This window comes from Rhinopithecus bieti, unplaced genomic scaffold (genome assembly GCF_001698545.2).
Source record: "Rhinopithecus bieti isolate Rb0 unplaced genomic scaffold, ASM169854v2 scaffold_22, whole genome shotgun sequence".
Classification (NCBI taxonomy): Eukaryota; Metazoa; Chordata; class Mammalia; order Primates; family Cercopithecidae; genus Rhinopithecus; species Rhinopithecus bieti.
Window position 1 is genome coordinate 1,638,965 of NW_016803136.1, and position 24,034 is coordinate 1,662,998.

General features: G+C 45.8%; 2 protein-coding genes across 5 annotated transcripts in view; one reads left to right on the forward strand and one right to left on the reverse strand.

Moving 5' to 3' along the window:
* SMYD4 (SET and MYND domain containing 4) overlaps nucleotides 1–15,587 on the reverse strand; it is a 52,356-nt gene extending 36,769 nt beyond the window's left edge. For 3 of the 4 annotated variants that reach the window (XM_017866841.1, XM_017866847.1, XM_017866858.1), the window contains exons 1-3: nucleotides 15,146–15,587; nucleotides 13,608–13,753; nucleotides 629–773 (exon numbers count right to left, since the gene is read on the reverse strand). In XM_017866841.1, coding sequence (XP_017722330.1) covers nucleotides 629–773; nucleotides 13,608–13,741 — 279 coding nt within the window. In that variant the 5' untranslated portion in view covers nucleotides 13,742–13,753; nucleotides 15,146–15,587. Of the gene's footprint in view, nucleotides 1–628; nucleotides 774–13,607; nucleotides 13,754–15,145 lie in introns of those variants that run through there. The other variant, XM_017866855.1, reaches the window with a different exon arrangement.
* Nucleotides 15,588–15,777: 190 nt separating this feature from the next.
* RPA1 (replication protein A1) overlaps nucleotides 15,778–24,034 on the forward strand; it is a 62,736-nt gene continuing 54,479 nt past the window's right edge. Inside the window, exon 1 of the mRNA XM_017866876.1 lies at nucleotides 15,778–15,936. Coding sequence (XP_017722365.1) covers nucleotides 15,904–15,936 — 33 coding nt within the window. The 5' untranslated portion in view covers nucleotides 15,778–15,903. The remainder of the gene's footprint in view (nucleotides 15,937–24,034) is intronic.

The window sequence follows — 24,034 nt, forward strand, 5'->3', positions numbered from 1 at the left end:
AAAACTTTTTTTTTTTTGCGTTGAGAAGGGGTCTCCCTATCTTATTGTCCAGGCTGGTCTTGAACCCGTGGTCTCAAGTGATCCTCCCGACTCAGCCTCCCAAAGTGCTGGGATTACAGGTGTGAACCACTGTACCGGGCCTATAAACTACCTTTTGTTTGAGACTATAACCACCGCAGAATTCTGTCAGGTTTCTTTTTAAAATCCATTCAATAAATTATAGATAAAGGTAACACTGGCTATGAAATTTAGCAAGACGGCTCTATCTCCTGAAGAAATATGCATTGTTAAATGGCTGAGCTGGGCCGGGCATGGTGGCTCACGCCTGTAATCCCAGCACTTTGGGAGTGAGGCAGGCGGAACACCTGAGGTCAGGAGTTGGAGACCAGGCTGGCCAACATGGCGAAAACCCATCTTGACTAAAAACACAAAAATTAGCCAGGCAGGGTGGCGCATGCCTGTCATCCCAGCTTCTCAGGAGAATGAGGTGGGAGGATTGCTTGAATCCCAGAGGCGACGGTTGCAGTGAGCTGAGATCACACCACTACACTCCAGCCTGGGCAAGAGAGCAAGACTCTGTCTCAAAGAAAGATAAATAAATAAATTGCTTGAGCTGGGAGTGTTTTACCTTAGAATACAGCACTGCAGCTGCTGTGTAATCTTTCTCCTGAAATTTTTTGTTTCCTTGTTCTCTGTAGAAAAAGGGAGCGTCCGAGTCCTTCCCCACCAAGTAACCTTTAGAAAGTCTTCGTAGAAACAGTTCATCCTCAGGTCTGCGTGAAGAGAGGAGGAAACAAAAGCAGCAGAAATGTGTTATTTCAAGGAAAGCTCCAAACCATTGCCTTCGAAACAAGAAAGCGGGCCCGCAAAACATTCCGCACACATGAGGATGTGTGCACTGTGCAGTGTGATTAGAGGAAAGAAATCTCATAGTCTCAGAGACACAGGGACCAGAATTTTTTGAGACAGGGTCTCACTCTGTCACCCAGGCTGGAGTGCAGTGGTGCCATCTCCACTCACTGCAGCCTCGACTTCCCAGGCTCAGATTCTCCCACCTCAGCCTCCTAAGTAGCTACGCTAATTGGGAGGATGTGTGCCACCAGGCCTGGCTAATGTTTGTACTTTTTGTAGAGGTGGGGTTTTGCCATGTTGCCCAGGCTGGTCTTGAACTCCTAGGCTCAAATGATCAGCAGGATTTCTTTTTCTTTTTTTTTTTTTTTTTTTTTTTGAGATGGAGTCTCACTGTCACCCAGGCTGGAGTGCAGCGTCATGATCTCGGCTCATTGCAACCTCCACCTCCCCGGTTTCAGTGATTCTCCTGCCTCAGCCTCCTGAGTAGGTGGGATTACAGGCATCCATCACCATGCCCAGCTAATCTTTGTATTCTGAGTACAGAAAGCATTTCGCCATGTTAGCCAGGCTGGTCTCGAACTCCTGACCTCAAATGGTCCACCTGCCTCAGCCTCCCAAAGTGCTGGGAAGACAGGTGTGAGCCCCCACGCCTGGCCAGAATTTCTATTTAGAGGATTGAATGCTAATTTTTTATTCTTTATCTCATAATTATTGGCCAATGAACCATCCCTTGGATCATACATCATAAATATCTTTTTTTTTTTTTTTTTGAGACAGAGTTTCGCTCTGTCACCCAGGCTGGAGTGCAGTGGCGCAATCTCAGCTCACTGCCAACTCTGTCTCCTGGGTTCAAGTGATTCTCCTGCCTCAGCCTCCTGAGCAGTGGGGATTAAAGGCATGTACCACCACGCTCAGCTAATTTTTGTTTTTTCAGTACAGGCGGGGTTTCGTCATTTTGGCCAGGTTTGTCTTGAACTCCTGACCTCAAGTGATCCGCCTCCCTGGGCCTCCCAAAGTGTTGAGATTACAGGCATGAGCCACTGTGCCCAGCCAGGATCTTGAGTCTGGAGAATGAGATTAATATATGGTGTCTTTTGAACCAAGGAGTATTCTCCACTTCAACTGCTGAAAATACTGGAGTGGCTGACAGAAAAGAAGAGAGATAATGAGAATGAATCATAAAGTAAATGTAGTAAAACATTAACACTTGCGAAATTTGGAAGAATTCACTAAGTCTTCGTACTGTTTTTTTTGGAGACAGAGTCTCACTTTGTCACCCAGGCTGTAGTGCAGCAGTGGCATGATCTCAGCTCACTGCAACCTCTGCCTCTCGGGTTCAAGCGATTCATGTGCCTCAGCCTCAGGAATAGCTAGGATTACAGGTGTGAACCACCACACCTGGTTAATATTTTGTATATTTAGCAGAGATGTGATCTCATGATGTTGCCCAGGCTGGTCTTGAACTCTTGAGCTCAGGCAATCTGCCCACTTCGGCCTCCCAAAGTGCTAGGATGACAGGTGTGAGCCACTGTGCCCGGCCTCTTTGTACTATTTTTGCAAGTAAGTCTGAAATTATTTCCAACTAAAAAGTTTAAGAAATAAATATATAAATGCTCTACATAATAAAATTAATAAAGCTGAGCTAACACATAGAGACATACACACATACTAACAAAAAATATACCTATCTTCCAATAAAAAGAAATATATAATAACATATTGTCTTTGACTATAATGTCATAAAGTAAAATATGAATAACAAAAGTAGAAACACAAATGACATGGAAACTAAAAATTCTCTTAAGCAACTCCTGAATCGAAGAAGAAATCACAGAGCTACAGAATGGCCAGGCGCGGGGGCTCACGCCTGTAATTCCAGCACTTTCGGAGGCCGAAGAGGGAGGACTGCCTGAGCTCAGGAGGAGGCTAGCCTGGGCAACATGGGAAGACCCTGTCTCTACAAAAAATACAAAAATTAGCTGGGTGTGGTGGCATATGCCCGTAGTCCCAGCTACTTGGGAGGCTGAGGAGGGAGGACTGCCTGAGCGCAGGAGGTCGAGGCTGCAGTGAGCCATGATGGCCCCACTGCGTCCAAGCCTGGGTGACAGAGTGAGGCCCTGTCTCAAAAAAACAAAAAACAAGAACCAAAAGCCCTGGAGAATGTTTACAAGTATTTTTAAACTTTTTGTTTACAAAGACCCACAATAAGAAATACCTTTCACATTGTGACTCAGTACAATGCTTTTGTATTTGAATACATTAAAATTTTATAAAACATTATTTATCTTTGCTGTGTATGAGGTAAAAACAAAGCTAGTATCAAATATGATTTTATTAATATTTAAATACAACACACAAAAGTCACAAATAGGGCTGGGCACAGTGGCTTATACCTGTAATCCCAGCACTTTGGGAGGCTGAGGTGGGCAGATCACCCGGTCCAGGACTTTGAGACCAGCCAGGGCAATATAGTGGAACCCATATCTATAAAAAATACAAAAATTAGGCGGGCGTGGTGGCAAGCACTTGTAGTCTCAGCTATCGGCAGGCTGAGGCACAAGAATCGCTTGAGCCCGGGAGGCGAAGGTTGCAGTGAGCTGGGATTGCACCACCACACTCCAGTCTGGGTCAAATAATACAAAAAAGAAAAACTAGGAATGATTTTATTTAATTTAAGAGGTATGCTTGCCTGTTCTACATTTACTCCAGTCCAGAAAATATGAAGGCAAACCCTATGCCTGTCTGCTACACCACAGAGCTTGTTCTTTTTTCTGTTTTTGTTTTATTTATTTATTTATTTATTTGTTTGTTTGTTTGTTTATTTATTTATTTTGAGATGGAGCCCCGCTCTGTCACCCAGGCTGGAGTGCAGTGGTGCGATCTAGGCTCACTGCAAGCTCTGCCTCCTGGGTTCACACCATTCTCCTGCCTCAGCCTCCCAAGTAGCTGGGACTACAGGTGTCCGCCACCACGCCCGGTTAATTATTTTTGTATTTTTATTAGAGACGGGGTTTCACTGTGTTAGCCAGGATGGTCTCGATCTCCTGACCTCGTGATCCTCCTGCCTTGGCCTCCCAAAGTGCTGGGAATACAGGCATGAGCTACCACGCTCAGCTTCTGTTTTTGTTTTAAATTAGGTTAAACCTAAAAATCCTAGTTCAAACTAAAGGTTTGTGGTAAACAGCAATAGCAAAATTCTTCTTGCCTAACAATAGATGATGAACTTGAATTTTTTTTTTTGAGATGGAGTCTCGCTCTGTCGCCCAGGCTGGAGTGCAGTGACGCAATCTCGGCTCACTGCAAGCTCCACCTCCCAGGTTCACGCCATTCTCCTGCCTCAGCCTCCCGAGTAGCTGGGACTACAGGCGCCCGCCACCATGCCCAGCTAATTTTTTTTCTATTTTTAGTACAGATGGGGTTTCACTGTGTTAGCCAGGATGGTCTCGATCTCCTGACCTCACGATCCGCCCGCCTCGGCCTCCCAAAGTGCTGGGATTACAGGCGTGAGCCACCGTGCCCAGCCTTGAGTTAATTTTTGGATATAAAGGCCCAACTTCAGCCTTTTGCATGTAGATTGTCATTAGGATACAGACAAAAAAAAAAACAACACAGCTTTTCTTCCTCCATCCTTGCCTTCTCTCCTAGAACCCTGGGGATGTAAAGCCTTTCACGGAGCTAACTGGCGAAGCAGAAAGTCCCAGCTCTGGCCCCAAAGTAGAGTGCAGATTACTGAGATTGGACATAATAGCTTAATAACTGGGACATATCCACATATGCACCATTTTTTCTCTAAGCCATTTGAAAGTAAGTACAGGCATCATGGATGTTCACCTCTGAATATTTGCAGGCCTCTGCTTTAAAAATAAAGACATTCTCCCATATTACCATAATATCATTATCACTAAAAAATAACAGTAATTCAAATATTCAAATTTAAATGTTACCAGTTATTCCTAAAATGTCTGCTGTATCTTTTTCTCACCCTAACCAATCCAAGATCAATGTTCTCGTGTATTGAATTTAGTTATTTCTCTTTAGTCTCTTTTAGATAGTGCTATAATTTTAAGTTTATTTTAATTTTTTTTTTCTTTTGATACAGGGTCTCACTGCCATTGCTCAGGCTGGAGTGCAGTGGTACGACCTCTGCTCACTGCAACCTCTACCTCCTGCCTTAGCCTCCTGAGTAGCTAGGACTATAGGCACGTAATGCCACACCCAGCTAAATTACTTTTTATATAAAATAGAGATGGTGTCTAGCTGTGTTGCCCAGGCTGGCCTCCAACTCCTGGGCTCAAGGGATCCACCTGCTTCAGCCTCCCAAAGTTCTGGGATTATAGGTGTGAGCCACTGCACTTGGCCAACTACAATTTTTTGGGTTTTTGTAGATGATAATTTTGTTTTTCAAGATTCAACACCAGAAAAATGTTTCACATTCTACTTTTGCCTCATTGTTTCCTCATGGTTAGATTCACATTAAACAATTTTTATTAAGAATATGGCCGGGTGCGGTGGCTTACACCTGTAAACCCAGCACTTTGGGAGGCTAAGGCAGGTGAATCACCTGGGGTCAGGGGTTCGAGACCACCCTGGGCAACATGGTGAAACCCCGTCTCTACTAAAAATATAAAAATTAGCCAGGCACAGTGGTGCATGCCTGTAATCCCAGCTACCCAGGAGGCTGAGGCAGGAGAACTGCTTGAATCTGGGAGGCGGAGGTTGCAGTGAGCAGAGATCGCGCCACTGCACTCTAGCCTGGTGACAGAGCCAGACTCCGTCTGAAAACAAAACAACCCCCCCCCCCCAAAAAAAAAAAAAAACCAAACCACAAAAGATAACAAGCATCGGTGAGGATATGGAGAAATTGGAACTCAGAGCAAGACTACGTTGCAGAACAAACAAACAAACAAAATGACTACATAGTTAAACCTATATACTTCTTGTTGCCTCAAATCAGGAGACATCTGATGTCTCCCCAGCATTGTGGAAGCTAAGTTTGGTTACTCAGTTAAGGTGGTAATTGCTGAATCTTTGCAACATAAAGACATCTTTCCCTTGTACTTAAATAATCTATAGGGCCACACTTGGAGATCATGTGAAGAGCGTGTTTCCTAATGATGTTACGTCTAAAGGTTTGAGCATCCACTAATAATTGCCAGAATCATTCATCACACGGGGGTTACAAAATGGCGAGTTTTCTAATTCTACCATTATTTCTAAATTTATTAGTTGGCATTCTTTTGTAAAGACAAATTTTCTCCTTTTTCTTCTTTTACTTGTTTCGTGTGAGCAATATTCACACAGACATAATATGTATTTACTTATTTTTGTTTGTTTTGAGACAGAGTCTCACTCTGTTTCCTAGGCTGGAGTGCAGTGGCGTGATCCTGGCTCACTGCAATCTTCGCCTCTGGGGTTCGAGGAATTCTTTTGCCTCAGCCTCCCAAGTACCTGGGATTACAGGCACCTGATACCACGCCCAGCTAATTTCTGCATTTTTAGTAGAGATGGGGTTTCGCCATGTTGGCCAGGCTGGTCTGAAACTCCTGAGCTCAGGTGATCTGCCCATCTTGGCTTCCCAAAGTGCTGGGATTATAGGCATGAGCCACCATGCCTGCCCAAAAGTCAAATAAGAAAGTAAACTCAGATATTTACAGTACCACCATGGACTTCCACAATTTACTATCATAAACTATTACCACCATTACACTTTTTCATGGTCAAATCATGCTAATATTGGCCAGTGAGAACCTCTTCAGACTGGTCCCTATGTTATTTTTGTTTTTGATCCAGGGTCTTGCTCTGTTGTCCGGGCTGGAGGACAGTGGTACCATCATAGCTCGCTACAGCCGCGGTATCCTGGGCTCAGGCAATTTTCCCACCTCAGCCTCCCAAGTAGCTATGACTACAGGCATGTGACACCACGCCCAGCTAACTTTTAATTTTTTTGTGGAGACACAGTCTCATTATGTTGCACAGGCTGGTCTCAAACTCCTGGGCTCCAGCAATCCTCTTGCCTAACCCTCCCAAAGTTTTGGGATTACAGGTGTGAGTGGTGTCACCATACCTGGCCTAGGCTCTTTTTTATAGAACTCTATTCGTCTTCGAGCACTTCCTTGTTTTCCGACACAAGTTATTCCAATTGAATCAGTACAAGATAAAAACAAACAAGAAGGCTGTGAGTGTGGATAGTGAAGCTATGAAGAATTTCCTACGACACTCTAGGAGATTATTAATTGCAGGAGTGGAGAGGTGGGGTGGACAGCAGGGGATCTTCGGTCTCAAAAGATTTTCAATAGATGAAAGGCATCTCTTGTGGGAAAACATTTCTCAAAGAATGTCCATTGGCAAGAAAGAAAAGTGTCTGCTTGGCTGTAGACTTTAAAGGGCCAATTCCTATTTTTACCTAACAGGCATGCATGTGGAGATCAGAAGTTTAAATCTTTTTTGGTTACTTTAGATTGTGATTGAACAGACTTACAAACAGCTATTTGAGCGAACTTGTTTTTAAGGAGAGAGGGCTTGGTATGAATTAGGGAGAGACATCCAGAGCAAACAAAAATGGAGGTGATTTTGAAAGAGATCAAATGAAATAATGAAATCTATACAGGCAGACAGCCCGGGCGGCGCCTTGAGCCTAGTTAACAAGTTGACCCTAAAGGCAGACAGCCCGGGCGGCACCTTGAGCCTAGTTAACAAGTGACTACCCGGACCCAACCGATAAGTTATATATAGATTTTCAGATGTTGTATAGACAGCATTGTGAAAGTCCCTGTTGTTCTTTCTGTTCGAAATATTAACTAGTTGCTTGCCATTAGTCTCTCAACCTTCCTGAGCAGTAATAACATACCCCTCATATACTCTCAACTTACTGGGCTCATCCCACACAGATGTCTCCCCACATATATCTCCATCACAAGACTACATATACTCAAGCTTTAGAAAAGACAAAGACACCACCTTGAAAGTCCCGATACAGAGCACATGCGTTTGTGAAGCGCGGGAACCAATAAAAAACCTGCTAATGTATAGACTTAAAACTGTTAACCCAATTGTAATACTTACTAGCAGATTCCCTCGTCCTCTGAACTTTACAAGTCGTTTAAATTAGGCTATAATAGGAAACCGCACGCATTGTTCAGGGCCCTCTTGTATGTTGTAAAACGGAGGGACCAAGTTCGAACTTGCATTAAAGATCCTTGCTGCTTGGCTTTGACTCTGGTCTCTGGTGGTCTTTTTTGGGGAATAAAAGGTCTGGGCATAACAATTTATTAACCCCAGAGGAAACGAGAGCAGTACATCAAAGGAAATGTAATTCAAAGCATCCTTCGCGGTTCATGGGAGCAATATTTACACAGACGTAAGAATGTATGCACTGAATGTTGGTTCAATAAATTTAATATTCTATTGGTTATATTATAACAGTTATCACGAGGGAATGAAGGAAAAACAAAGTATAGGCCAGGCGTGGTGGCTCACGCCTGTCATTCCAGCACTTTAGGAGGCTGAGGCGGGTGGATCATCTGAGGTCAGGAGTTTTGAGACCAGCCTGACCAACATGGAGAAATCCCCTCTACTAAAAATACAGAATTAGCCGGGCGTGGTGGCACGTGCCTGTAATCCCAGCTACTTGGGAGGTGGAGGCAGGAGAATCGCTTCAACTAGAGAGGCGGAGGTTGCTGTAAGCCAAGATGGTGCTATTGCACTCCAGGCTGGGCAACAAGAGCGAAACTCCATCTCAAAAAAACAAAAACAAAAACCAAAGTATATGCCTGTGAGTTGGGGATAAGAGAGCAAAATTACATCTAAAATTATACAAACTCAAGAAAGAGCAGCGTTTGCACTGTTTAGAAAGAATAAATTAAGTGTCAGAAGGCTGAGCACAGTGGCATCCCTGTAATCCCTGCACTTTGGGAGACCAAGGTGGGCAGATCACCTGAGGTTGGGAGTTTGAGACCAGCCTGGCCAACATGGCGAAACCCCATCTCTACTAAAAATACAGAAATTAGCTGGGCGTAGTAGTGTGTGCTTGTAATCCCAGCTACTCGGGAGGCTCAGGCAAGAGAATCACTTGAACCTGGGAGGCGGATGTTGCAGTGAACTGAGATCGCGCCACTGCACTCCAGCCTGGGTGACAGAGTGAGACTCTGACTCAAAAGAAATAAATAAATGAAAATTTTAAATGCCAGAAAAAACAGTTAAAATAATTTAAAGTAGCTATCTCTGGGGAATAAAAATCAGGAATGGGGAACAGTGGACAGGGAGTTGCTGTTTTTCGTGGTAAGTTTTGAAGCACTATTTGATTTCCTTCTTTTTTTTTGAGATGGAGTCTCGCTCTGTCACCCAGGCTGGAGTATAGTGGCGCGATCTCGGCTCACTGCAAGCTCCGCCTCCCGGGTTCACGCCATTCTGCGGCCTCAGCCTCCCGAGCAGCTGGGACTACAGCACCCGCCACCTCACCTGGCTAATGTTTTGTATTTTTAGTAGAGACGAGGTTTCACCGTCTTAGCCAGGATGGTCTGGATCTCCTGACGTGGGCGTGGTGGGCGTGATCCGCCCACCTTGGCCTCCCAAAGTGCTGGGATTACAGGCGTGAGCCACCACACCCAGCCTATTTGATTTCTTAAAGTATGTATACATATTATTCTGATAAAAAAAATTAAACTAAGGAAGGAAAATATTTTCACTAAGGCATCCAGTCTACATAGTTTTACAGGATTTTTCTACTAGCCTTTAAGAACCACATAATTCCTACGTTATATAAACGATTTCAGAGCATAGAAAAAGGCAGGAAGCTCTCCAAATTCATTCCGAGGCTACCATAACCCACTATGGTATCAGCTGGGATTACAGGCACCCGCCACCATGCCCAGCTAATTTTTTGTATTTTTAGAAGAGACAGGGTTTCACCACGTTGCCCAGGCTGGTCTTGAACTCCTGACCTCAGGTGATCCACCTGCCTTGGGCTCCCAACGTGCTGGGATTACAGGTGTGAGCCACCGCACCCAGCCAGATGATTTTAAATCAGATGATTTTTAATTTTTATTTACACCACCAATCACCAATTAGAAAATGTAATTGGGGGGAAAAGTCTCATTCACAATAACAACAAAAACCTTACAAGGAGAGTAAGTTGAACATGAAATGTGTAAGACCTATATAAAGAAAACTATAAAACTTTACTTAACGATGTAAAAGAAGCCTTAAATAAATGGGAAGACATACCCTTGGATTAGGAAATTTGATATTGTCAAGATGTCAGGTTTCCTTAAACAAATCTACAAATCCAACACATTCTCAATCAAAAACCCACAACATTTTTTATAGAATTTGAGAAGTTGGCTGGGTGCGGTGGCTCACGCCTATAATCCCATCCTGGCTAACATGGTGAAATCTCGTCTCTACTAAAAATACAAAAAACTAGCCGGGCATGGTGGCAGGTGCCTGTAGTCCCAGCCACTTGGGAGGCTGAGGCAGGAGAAAGGCGTGAACCCCAGAGGTGGAGCTTGCAGCGAGCTGAGATCGCGCCACTCCAGCCTGGGTGACAGAGCAAGACTCCATCTCAAAAAAAAAAAAAAAAAAAAAAAAGGAACTTAATAGCCCAATTCTAAAGTTCACATGGGGAAATGCACACAAAATACAAGTTTTTTTTTTTTTTTTTTTTTTGAGACGGAGTCTCGCTCTGTCACCCAGCGCTGGAGTGCAGTGGCACTATTTTTTTTTTTTTTCCTTTTTTTTTTTTGAGCACAGAGTCTCGCTCTTGTCGCCAGGCTAGAGTGCAGTGGCACGATCTCTGCTCACTGCAAGCTCTGCCTCTGGGTTCACACCATGCTCCCGCTCAGCCTCCCCAGAAGCGGGACTACAGTGCCCGCCCACACACCGACTAATTTTTTGTATTTTTTTAGTAGAGACGGGGTTCACTGTGTTAAGCCGGATGGTCTCGATCTCCTGACCTTGTGATCCACCGGCCTCAGCCTCCCAAAGGTGGATTACAGGCGTGAGCCACCATGGCCTGGCCAACAAAAGAATATTTTATAACTCCCAAGTAGTTGGAATTACAAGGCATATGTCACCTTGTCTGGGCCTTGATTTTTATACAGCCATATCTGTCATTTTCCTTTTTTTTTTTTTTTTTTTTTGAGAAATAGCCTTGCTCTGTCACCCAGGTGGAGTGCAGTGGCATGATCATGGCTCACTGCAGCCTTGACCTCCCAGGTTCAAGTGATCGCTCCACTTCAAGCCATCCTGAGTAGCTGCGATGACCAGACACATGCCACCCATGCTTAGCTAATTTTTAAATTTTTATAGAGATGGAATCTCACTATGTTGCCCAGGCTCCTGGGCTCAAGCGTCTCCCCACCTCTGACTCCCAAAGTGCTAGGTTTCCAGGCATGAGCCACCACAGCCAACTTCATCTTCTTTTATAGCTTCTGGGTTATATGCCTTGCTTAGGATGGTTTTACTCACCACCCCAAGCAAGGCAGGAGGATCGCTGAGCCCAGGGAGCTCAAGGTCCGCCTGAACAATATACTGAGACTTCTGTCTCTAAAATAAATTTAAATAAATTTAAAATTTAAAAACCTATATACACAATTTATAAAACGTAATGTACAAAATTTACATTGTAAATAAGGTAAAAAAGATAAACAGATTGGAATAATGTATATAGCAAATAATAACTTACATAGCAAAGAATTACACAGCATAGATTTATGAAGATCTCCTACAAATGAACAAGAGAAAGAAGAACAACCCACTAGAAAATGGGCAAGGCGGACACAAATAGGCTAAAATTAAAAATGCTTACTGGGGAGCTGGGTGCAAGTGGCTCACGCCTTTGAATCCCAAACACTTTTGGAGGCCAAGGCGGGCCGACCTTCTGGGCCAGGAGTTGGAGGACCAGCCTACCCAACATGGCGAAACCCTGTCTCTATTAAAAATACAAAATTAGCCGGGTGTGGTGGCATGTGCCTGCAATCCAGCTACTCATGGAGGCTCGAGCAGAATTGCTTGAACCTGGGAGGCGGACGTTGCAGTGAGCCAAGGACTGCCCCACTGCACTCCAGCTGGGCAACAAGGAGCAAAACTCTGTCTAAGAAAAAAAAGAAAAGAAAAGAAGAATAAACAAAAGAAGTATAACCTTAATTGTACCGGAGTATCTCAAACTTGGCAAGGCTCAAAACTTGAACTCATTATTTCATTCAATTTAATATCTGAGCACCTACTAAGTGCCAGGTACTGGCCAGTTCCTGGCACAAAGATGTCAACCTGAACTTGAAAGGTGTCGGGCTGGGCGCGATGGCTCAAGCCTGTAATCCCAGCACTTTGGGAGGCCGAGATGGGCGGATCAACAAGGTCGGGGAGATCGAGGACCATCCTTGCTAACACGTGAAACCCTGTCTCGACTAAAAAATACAAAAAAACTAGCCGGGCAACGGTGGCGGGCACCTGTTAGTCCCAGCTACTCGGGAGGGCTGGAGGCTGGAGCAGTGAGAATGGCGTTAAAACCCAGGAGTCGGAGCTTTGCAGTGAGCTGAGATCCCGCCACTGCACTCCAGCTGGGTGACAGGAGCAAGACTCCGCCTCAAAAAAAAAAAAAAAAGAAAGGTGTGTGTTTGTGGATCTGCAAATACATAAGGTTCTGCTTTATATGTCATATTAAGCACTAATAAGAGCCAGTCACTAAACTAAGAACTTTATATACATTACCAAACTATCATTCAATTAATGTTTACTGAGCACTTATTTTGACACTGCACTATTTTGTCTATAGAAAGACAAACAGGCCGGGCACAGTGGCTCATGCCTGTAATCCCAGCACTTTGGGAAGCTGAGGTGTGCAGATCATTTGAGGACAGGAGTTCGAGACCAGCCTGGCCAACATGGTGAAACCGCATCTCTACTAAAAATACAAAAATACGAGCCGGACGTGGTGGCATGTGCCTGTAATCCCTATTTGGGATGCTGAGGCGTGAGAATCACTTGAATCCAGGAGGTGGAGGTTGCAGTGAGCTGAGACTGCGCCACTGCATTCCAGCCTGCGTGACAGAGCGAGACCCTGTCTCGAAAAAAAAAAAGAAATACAAACAAATACAAACATGGTCCCTTCCCTCATGAAGTTCACAATCTAGTGGCGAATGCAGGCATTAGTCAAAAGAGCACACACATATATAAAGGAAAATCACACAGCGTTGTAAATGTACAGAGTAAAGATGGCCCAGCTGAGGCTCAAGGAGAGCTTTCCTGAGGAAAGATTGGCTAATCCTGTGGGATGACAGAAGTGAATTAGTTCACAGGACATGCTGGAATAGAAAGGAACCACGAAAAGCACTTCAGGCATTTTCCATCAGAGAGATTACAGGGGGGAGGGGGGAGGGTTGGCATTAGGAGATACACCTAATGTAAATGATGAGTTAATGGGTGCAGCACACCAACATGGCACATGGATACATATGTAACAAACCTGTACATTGTGCACATGTACCCTAGAAGTTAAAGTATAATAAAAAATTAAAAAAAAAAAAAAGAGAGATATTACTGGGCCAGGCATGATGGCTCACACCTGTACTCCCAGCACCTTGGGAGGCCAAGGTGGGAGGATTGCTTGAGCCCAGAAATTTGAGACCAGCCTGGACAACATAACAAGACTCGATCTCTATTTAAGAAAGAGAGAGAGACAAGAGATTACTTCAGAGCAAATGACAAAACAGAACATTTTTCAGATCACAATTCCCTCGTTAAAGCTTCCATTTACTTACTGAAGAAGTGAAGAGGAATGAAGAAAGATATCGCTCAAGGTCTCTGCTGTAGAAATTGTGACCTGAATGGACTTTGGGAGTGAAGCCCACTTTTGAAGCAGGTATGATTTCCACTCATCCACAGGCAAATCCATGCTGCTTTCGATCTATAAAATGAGTCAGAAAATAGGAATCTTACAAATGCACAATTTTAGAAAATCAAGAGTTTGGCCCTGTGCAGTGGCTCACACCTGTAATCCCAGCACTTTGGGAGGCCGAGGTGGGTGGATCATGAGGTCAGGAGATTGAGACCATCCTGGCTACCACAGTGAAACCCCGTCTCTACTAAAAAATACAAAAAAATTAGCCGGGTGTGGTGGCACACGCCTATAGTCTCAGCTACTCGGGAGGCTGAGGCAAGAGAATCGCTTGAACTGGGGAGGCCGAGGTTGCAGTAAGCTGAGATCACGCCATTGTACTCCAGCCTGGGCAACAGAGAGAGACTCTGTGTCAAAAAAAAAAAAAAAAGAAAGAAAATAAAGATTTCATTCAAGGAAGCCTAAAGCAATAAAATCAATTCTTGTGGTCTTTTCCTCTAGTTTATATGCTAAGGAAAGATCTATATTCTCTCACAGCAATTCACTCAACATCCTTCCATTCAGAAATATTTACTGAAAGACTACTTTGTCACAGGCACCACGCAGGTGATGGTTTTACTAAGAGGAAGCAGACTAGATAGCTATCATCCGTGTCCTCTTAGTCTTTTTTTTTGTGCGTGAGACAGAGTCTTGCTCTGTACCCCAGGCTGGAGTGCAGTGGCACGATCTGGGCTCACTGCACCCTCTGCCTCCCAGGTTCAAGCAATTCTCCTGCCTCAGCCTCCGAGTAGCTGGGACTACAGATGTGCGCCACTACTCTTGGCTAATTCTTGTAGTTTTAGTAGAGACGGGGTTTCACCATGTTGACCAGGCTGGTCTCGAACTCCTGACCTCAGGTGATTCGCCAGCCTGGGCCTCCCAAAGCGCTGGGATTACAAGTGTGAGCCACTGCGCCCGGCCTGATCCCCCTAGTTTCTCAAGTCTGAAACTTGAGACACTTCCCCAGATTTTTCTTTCTCCCCACCCCAGCAACTATTCAATTAACAGGTATTTCTCTCTCTTACATAGTTCAGCGTTTTCTTTCAACCCCCAGGTCATTCCTTCGGTTTAAGTCCTCACCATCTCGTCTGGCATTCTTCCTAGAGTGTCATAATTAGTGTCCATGCCATTGGCACCACTCCCCACTTTCAATCCAGCCTCCAACACTGAGACAGAAGTCAGTGCTCTGCCTTAAATTCACCAACGCTACTCCAAGCACATCGGGAAGCCCAGGACAAAACCGTCCTTACTTGACTCTTGGCTGACTTTCTAATTCTCAGGCCTCACTTGTTCCTCTGCAGCCTTGCATACTGAACTACTCATTACGAACCCCGGCTTGCCAGGCTATATCATCTCTCCAATGTTTTGGCATAGGCTATTCGTGCTTTCCGGACCAACCCTACCCTGGCTTTTGGAGCCCACCTGGAAAATTCCCACAGGTTCGTTCTTCAACTCGGTTCAAATGGCACCTCCGAAGGCTTTCCTGATTTCCAACACTCTTGGGGCCTGTACCACGTCTACCTGGCGCTGGGGCTACTCACGACATAAAGTGCCCCCACACACTGTCCTCTTCTCCAAGGACAGGGACCAGGTCTGATTCCCCTTCGGAGACTCCCTCCCTCAAGGGTGCCAAGCTCAGGGTTTGGCCCCGGTCGAGAAGTCAGCCCCGCGTTGCTGGAGGAACCGGGTCACTGCTGCGACTCGATTTAGCAGCTGAGGTCTCAGGGAACAGCTTTAACCTCCTCTGGGCTACCAACCCGTGCACTCGCCGGAAACCGAGGCGAGAAAGCCTCGTGAGCCGGCTCAGAGGCGCCCGGAACTGGGCCGTGGACTCCCTCCCCGCGCCCGTGCACTCCCTCCCCGCGCCCGAGCCAGCTCCCGGGCGCGGCCCCTCCGGCGCGCCGCCCCCGCCCCCCCGCCGGCCCCCCCCCCACGTCCGGCGCCAGGCCTCCCCCCCTGGCGCCCCGGAGAGCGGGTCACGTGCCCGGCCGTGCCCCCTACAGGGCCCAATGGTGGCGGCTGCGCAGAGCCCCGGGCCCGCCCCTGGGCCGCGCGCACGTCGGGGGCGGGAGCGGCGCACGCAACTCCTCGGGCCAATAACTGCGCAGCAAAAACGCGGGACCCTGGTGGGGAAGTTCCAGCTGTCGAGGGGTTCGCGCGGGAGTCGGGGCGGCGGAGCCATGGTCTGCCAACTGAGCGAGGGGGCCATTGCGGTGAGGAGGTGCCGGGGGCCGGTCCGGCCGTCCGGGATGGCTGCGGCCCCGAGCCTCGCGGAGTGGAGAGGGGAGGGGAGCCCGGGGCGACGGGGATGAACGCGAGGGGAGGAGAAGGCGGGGGGCGGTGGGGACCCGCCGAGCGCCCGTCTAGTGTCATCACCCCTTCCTTAGAGCATTCTTCCGATCGTCTTTGAAACATGCTCACTTTTTTCCTACTTAAGAACAAAGTAAATAAACGCTTGCTTGTCTCCCGATCTTCCACCTGCGGCCACTTTCTGTTTCTTCTCCTTTCCTCCCCCGCAGCCAAACTTCTTGTCTGGTTTCAGCCACTTCCTTTCTTCGCCTCTCATCAACTCTTTAACCCACTCCAGTCATCCCCTTGATCGCTGTAGAAAACCCCGGCTGAAGGGACCAGTGGCCTCCAAGTTGCTAAATCCAGCCCTTTTACGTTTTCAGCTTACCTGAGTTCTCAGCAGCGTTTGCGTTTGAGCCCTGCTTCTGCTCACACCCTCTTCCTTGGGTTTTAGTGGCTCAGCTTGGCGGGTCTATCCCCGTCTTATTTGCAGGCCCCTCTTTGTAAATTTTTGTTGACTCAAGGCTCCCTCTAGGCCCTCTTGACTCCCAAAGGCAATTTCTTTTCTTTTCTTTTTTTTTTTTCTCCAGCCTGGGCGACACTCACTGTATCGCCCAGGCTGGAGTGCAGTGGTACGATCTCGGCTCACTGCAACCTCCGTCTCCCGGGTTCAAGCGATTCTCCTGCCTCTGTCTCCCGAGTAGCTGGGACTACATGTGTGCGCCACCACACTCGGCTACTTTTTTGTGTTTTTATTAGAGACGGGGTTTCATCATGTTGGCCAGGCTGATTTCGAACTCCAGACCTCCATTATGTCGCCCGCCTTGGCCTCCCAAAATGCTGGGATTACAGGCATGAACCACCGTTCCCGGCCCCAAGGCAATTTCATTGCCATTTATTAATATATGTCCGTTGCTCACAAATTTCTTTGTACTGAGCCACCTTTACTCTAAAAGACAAACTTCTATAATCTATCTGCTTGCTTATTCCATGCTTCAGAGGCTTTTAAGTTCAATATACATAACCCAAAGCAAATTCGTTATCTTTCTAAGTCTGGGCCTCTTGATCCCTATCTCTACGAATGGTACCATTATCTGTTCAGTTCAGTGCTAACCAGAGGTTGAGAAATCATTCCTCCTACATTGTCCATCACCTGGGCGTCCAGTCCCTCACCAAGCGAAGTGTATTGTACCTCTGCGTAGATCTATCAAGCCCTCTGGCTTCTTTCCATCCATACTGGCACTATCATTCTTTTTTTGTTTTTCCTGGGCTGTTCACTTCCACTCAGCATACGTTCCTGCCACCATTCCCATCCACAGCATACTCTCAGCCTACTCTCCAGTCACCCCCACATTTTTTTTTTAATTTAGATTTCTGGTATTTTTCCATACTCCTACCTTCTTCCATGGGGCATTTGAACTTTTTTTTTTTTGAGAGGGAGTCTTGCACTGTTGCCCAGGCGCCCAGGCTGGAGTGCAGTGGCAGGATCTCGGCTCACTGCAAGCTCCACCTCCCGGGTTCACGCCTCACCCTGAGTAGCTGGGACTACAGGCGCCCGCCACCACGCCTGGCTAATTTTTTGTATTTTTTAGTAGAGACGGGGTTTCACCGTGTTAGCCAGGATGGTCTCGATCTCCTGACCTTGTGATCCTCCCGCCTCAGCCTCCCAAAGTGCTGGGATTACAGGCGTGAGCCACCACGCCCGGCTCTGAACATTCTTTTCCCTCTGCCCACTGCCTGGGTGGTTCTTCACTCTTCCCCACGCTGGCAAACACCATCTTCATATCTCAGCTCGTTTGTGACTTCCCTTACTAGGCTAAATCCCTTTGAGATCTCAATTCCTGTTCATTCACTTACTGATTTATTTGTTTTTTCTTTTTGAGATGGAGTCTCGCTCTGTTGCCCAGGCTAGAATGCAGTGGCACGATTTTGGCTCACTGCAACCTCCGCCTCCTGGGTTCAGGCAGTTCTCCTGCCTCAGTCTCCCAGGTAGCTGGGATTACAGGAGCCTGCCATGGTGCCCGGCTAAGTTTTGCATTTTTAGTAGAGATGGGGTTTTACCACGTTGGCCAGGCTGGTCTTGAACTCCTGACTTCAAGCAATCCACCTGCTTCAGCCTCTTGAAGTGCTGAGATTATAGGCGCGAGCCACTGTGCACAACCTCATTCACTTATTAGATGCATGACTTGAGGCAAGATACTAAACTCTGTTTCTTTCCTGTAAAATGAGGGCAGTGATATCTATTGCATAAGGTTAGTAGGAGGATGGAGTGAGTTATTAAATTTAAACTGCTTAGCACACTGATACATAGAAAATGCTCAGTATTTTTGTTACCTATTAATAATTACAGATACAGTTTTATGTTTGTTGTTTGAGTAATCAGTTTATTTTTAAATTTTTTAAATTAGTATTTTGTTTGTTTGTTTGTTTGTTTTGAGACAGAGTCTTGCTCTGTTGCCCAGGCTGGAGTGCAGTGGTACATTCTTGGCTCACTGCAACCTCTGTCTCCCAGGTTCAAGTGATTCTCCTGTCTTAGCCTCCCTAGTAGCTGGGATTACGGGTGCCCACCACCACACTCTGCTAATTTTTGTGTTTTCAGTAGAGACAGGGTTTCACCGTGTAGGCCAGGCTGGTCTCGAACTCCTGGCCTCAAGAGATCTGGCCACCTTGGCCTCCCAGTATGCTGGGATCACAGGCTTGAGCCTGGCCTAATCAGTTAACTTTCTGTAAATTCCATGAGGCCTGCAATCATGTCTATGTTGTTTTACTCTGCGTCGTATCCCCAATACCTGGAGAAGTGCTGGCAAGTTTTAGGTGCTGAATAAATGCTTGCTAGTTACATGAATGAATGAGCAGTGGGAAGAAAGGGACAGGTGAATGGGGAAGAAAGGCAGCTTGGGGGAAAAACAGAAATGGGAGGAACTGTTGTTGGACTCAAGTGAATATTTAAATTAGGAATGTGTGAATGCTGAAACCTGGGAAGTGATTTTAAATTGTAGCCTTCATTTATTTTATAGCTACTGCCTTGTGTCTTTAAGACAAATTAAGAATGTTTCTAGGCAGGGCGCAGTGGCTCACGCCTGTAATCCCAGCATTTTGGGAGGCCGAGGCGGGCAGATCACCTGAGATCGGGAGTTTGAGACCAGCCTGACCAACATGGAGAAACTCTGTCTCTATTAAAAATACAAAATTAGGCAGGTGTGGTGGCACATGACTGTAATCCCAGCTACTTGGGAGGCTGAGGCAGGAGAATCTCTTGAATCCAGGAGGTAGAGGTTGCGGTGAGCCGAGATCGCGCCATTGCACTCCAGTAACAAGAGCAAAACTCCCATCTCAAAAGAAAGAAAAAAAAAGAATGGTTCTTCACTTTTAAAAAGACTGATCATGGGCCAGGCGCAGTGGCTTACGCCTGTAATCCCAGCACTTTAGGAGGCCAAGGCAGGTGGATCACTGGAGGTTAGGAGTTCGAGACCAGCCTGGCCAACGTGGAGAAACCCTCATCTACTAAAAATACAAAAATTAGCTGGGTGTGGTGGTGTGTGCCTGTAATCCCTGTTACTTGGGAGCCTGAGGCAAAATAATCACTTGAACCCACGAGGCGGTGAGCTGAGATTGCACCGCTGCATTCCAGACTGGGCGACAGAGTCTCAACAAAAATAAAGAATGATCATGGAGATATTTAAATAATTTGATAAGTTCTTTTTTATTTTTTATTATTTTTTAGAGATGGGGTCTCACTCTGTTGCCCATGCTAGTCTGAAACTCCTGGGCTAAAGCGATCCTCCCACCTTAGTTTACCAAAGTGCTGGGATTACAGGTGTGAGCCACTGCACCCGGCCACATTAGTTTTTGTATTCAAAATTTTATAAACCTATTTCCAGTGTAGGTGAATGATTTTGTTCATCAATGAAAAATGAAAGTTTCACATGTGTTTGTGGTGATGGAGTGAGTTGGAGAACCTTTGTTGACTTTTATTATCAGCTAAAGCAAGTACCATTTTCGTTCAAAAGACACAGGCCACAAAGGGTACGAACATACCACACAAATAGTGGAGGCATTTGGGCAAGAGCCACATGATAAAATAAGAGATGATGCATGGAACGCTTGTGGTAAACAGAATACATAGCATTTGTATGTTAATTAATTATATTATAGAATGAAAGGAGAAGGGAAGTAATGTTTTTGACTATTTCTAACATGACAGATGCTTTAATAGCCAGTACTTAAGTAACCCTATAAGATAGCTATTTTTTATATTCCCACAGAGGAAGGAAGTACAGAGAGGTTAAATAATGTGTCCATGGGGTGAAGATTTGAACACATGTGCCTTTTTTATTTTATTTTATTTTTTTTGAGATGGAGTTTCGCTCTGTCGCCCAGGCTGGAGTGCAGTGGTGCAGTCTCGGCTCTCTGCAAGCTCCACCTCCCAGGTTCACTCCATTCTCCTGCCTCAGCCTCCCGAGTAGCTGGGACTATAGGCGCCCGCCACCTCACCTGGCTAGTTTTTTGTATTTTTTAGTGGAGACGGGGTTTCACCGTGTTAGCCAGGATGGTCTCGATCTCCTGACCTCGTGATCTGCCCGTCTCAGCCTCCCAAAGTGCTGGGATTACAGGCTTGAGCCACCGCGCCTGGCCTTTTTTTTTTTAAACAGGGTCTCACTCTGTTGCCCAGGCTAGAGTGCCGAGGCGCGATCTCGGCTCGTGGCAACCTCCACCTCCTGGGTTCAAGCGATTCTTTTGCCTCAGCCTCCCAATTACAGACGTGTGCCACCACGCCCAGCTAATTTTTGTGTTTTTAGTAGAGACAAGGTTTCATCATGTTGGTCAGGCTGGTCTTGAACTCCTGGCTTCAAGTGATCTGCCCACCTCGGCCTCCCCAAGTCCTGGGATTACAGACTTGAGCCATTGCACCTGGCCGTAATTTTTTTTTTAAATGACAGTCTCGTTTTTTGTCTCTCAGGCTGGAGTGCAGTGGCACGATCATAGCTCACTGCAACCTCCAACTCCTGGGCTCAAGTGGTCCTCCCACCCCAACCTCTCGAGTAGCTGGGACTACAGGTGCATGCCACCGTGCCCAGCTAATTTTTTTTTTTTTTAATTTTGTGTAGAGATGGGGTTTCACCATCTTGCCTAAGCTGGTCTCGAACTCTTGGCCTCCAAACAGTTCTCCTGCCTGGCCTCCCAAGTCTTTGGGATTATAGGCATGAGCCACTGTGCCTGGCCTTGTCCCTTAAAACGAGTTATCCATTTGTAAACAGCTGATTTCTTTGGAGCATTGTCCCCATATACTTTTCTTTCATAAAGCATTGGTGATTTCATCCTTCTTCCACCCAAGCTTCACCTTGAATTTGGTGTTCACTGTTGCTTCCATTTTAGCAGAATTCATGTTGCTCTGATAGGCCTCTTTTCAAATTGATGTCTTATCCTTCTTAGTTCCTCACACTAGATGTTGTTCAGACATGTTATAACAAGTTATTATGACTTTATTTCAGTGCAAAAAATTTTTGAAATGCATGGATAGTTTTTTCATAATGCACATTTTTCATATACTTTTCAATTCCTCTCATATATGCATGTGGTTTTAAAATCAAACGGAACAGAAAAGTGTGTGTGGCCGGGCGTGGTGGCTCACATGTGTTAATGTCAGCACTTGGGAAGGCTAAGGCAGGAGGATCCCTTGAGGCCAAGAAGGAGTTTGATACCAGGCTGGGCAACATAGCAAGATCCTGTCTCTATTTCATTTATAAAGAAGAAAGAAAGAGGTGTTTAATGTAATTACTGACCTTCTGCCCTACTTTGTCCACTTCTATTCCCCAGAAAATCACTGTCATTGACATAGAAAAATCACTGTCATTGACATTTCACTTACATATAATAAATTGCACCTTTTTTTTTTTTTAGGCAGAGTCTCCTGTTGCCCAGGCTGGAGTATAGTGGTGCAATGTCAGCTCATTGCAACCTCTCCCTCCCAGATTCAAGCAATTCTCATGCCTCAGCCTCCTTAATACCTGGGGTTACAGGTGCACGCCACCTCGCCCGGCTAATTTTTGTACTTTTAGTAGAGACAGGGTTTTGCTATGTTGGCCAGGCTGGTCTCGACCTTCTGACCTCACATGATCTGCCCACCTTGGCCTCCCGAAGTGCTGGGATTACAGGCATGAGCCACCACGCCCAGCCAGATCGCACCTATTTTAAGTGTACAGCTTGATGAACTTTGACAGATGTACGCACCCCTGTAACCGCATTGCCCCCGTGGAGATACAGAATAGTTCCATCAGTGCACCCCGCCTCCTGCTCCTTCCCCACCTCTGTCCTCACCCGAGGCAACCAGTGTTCTGGTTTCTCTCTGTAGGTTAGTTTTGACTTTCCTAAGACTTCATATAAATGGAATCAAATAATATCTACCCTTTTGTGTCTGGCTTCTTTCAGCAATATTTTTGTGTTTTTCCAGAGGTAAGGTCTCTGTCACCCAGGCTGGAGTATAGTGACACAGTCATGGCTCACTCCAGCCTTGACCTCCTGAACTCAAGAGATCCTCGCACCTCAGCCTCCTGAGTAGCTGGGACTACAGGTGCATGCCACCACTCTTGGCTAATTAAAAAAAAAAAAATTTTTTTTTTTTTTTTTGAGACGCAGTCTTCCTCTGTTGCCAGTCTGGAGTGCAGTGGCATGACCTCAGCTCACTGCAACCTCTGCCTCCTGGGTTCAAGTGATTCTTCTGGCTCAGCCTCCCAAGTAGCTATGCCTGGCGAATTTTTGTATTTTTAGTAGAGACGGGGTTTCACCATATTGGTCAGGATGGTCTCGATCTCTTGACCTCGTGATCCACCCACCTCGGCCTCCCAGAGTGCTGGGATTACAGGCGTGAGCCACCGCACCCGGCCTAAAAATGTTTTTTGTAGAGATGGGGTCTTGGTGTGTTGTCCAGGATGATCTTGAACTCCTGGGCTCAAGTGATCCTCCCACCTTGGCCTCCCAGAGTGTTGGGATTACAGGCATAAGCCACCACTCTGGACCAAAATGTTTTTTGAGATTTATCCATGTTAATTCAGTAATTTGCACTTTTGTATTGCTCAGTAGTATTCCATTGTGTGACTATAACAAAATTTGTTTATTATTGCACGTTTGGGTTATTTTCATCTTTTGACTTAAATGAAGATGCTATGACCATTTAAGTACAAATCTTTTTGTGGAAATATGTTTTCATTTCTCTGGGATAAATATCTAGGCATGTCATTGCTGGGTCATAGGTAACTGAATGTTTAAAAGAAATTGCCAGACTTTTCCAGTGTGATTATGAGAATTCTAGTTGCTCCATGTCCTTGCCAGTCACCAGTCTTTGATCCTGGATATTCTAGTGAAAGTATAAAGGTATCTCACTGTGGTTTTAATTTGTATTTCTCTGGTGACTAATGAGCATCTTTTCATGACCTTACTGGCCATTTGTGTATGTTCACAAAAGAAGTGTCTGTTCACTAAAAATTGGGTTTTGTACTTATTAAAGAGTTGTAAGAATTCTTTATTCTTGATAGGTCTTTTGTTAAATATAAATATTACATATATTTTCTCCCAATCTGTGACTTGCTTTTCTTTTGAAATTTTCTTTTTTTGAAGTGCGCTTTTAAATTTTGATGAAGTCCACGTTATCAGGTTGTGGTTTTTTGTCAGTTTTTGTTTTGTTTTTTGCAGACTTGTATTTGTGTGTCCTAAGAAATCTTTGCTAGGCCGGGCACGGTGGCTCACGCCTGTAATCCCAGCACTTTGAGAGGCCGAGGCGGGCGGATCACCTGAGGTCGGGAGTTCGAGACCAGCCTAGCCAACATGGAGAACTCTTGTCTCTACTAAAAATACAGAATTAGCGGGGCGTGGTGGTGGGTGCCTGTAATCCCAGCTACTCGGGAGGCTGAGTCAGGAGAATGGCTTGAACGCAGGAGGCGGAAGTTGCGGTGAGCCAGGATCGCGCCATTGCACTTCAGCCTGGGCAATAAGAGGGAAACTCAGTCTCAAAAAAAAAAAAAAAAA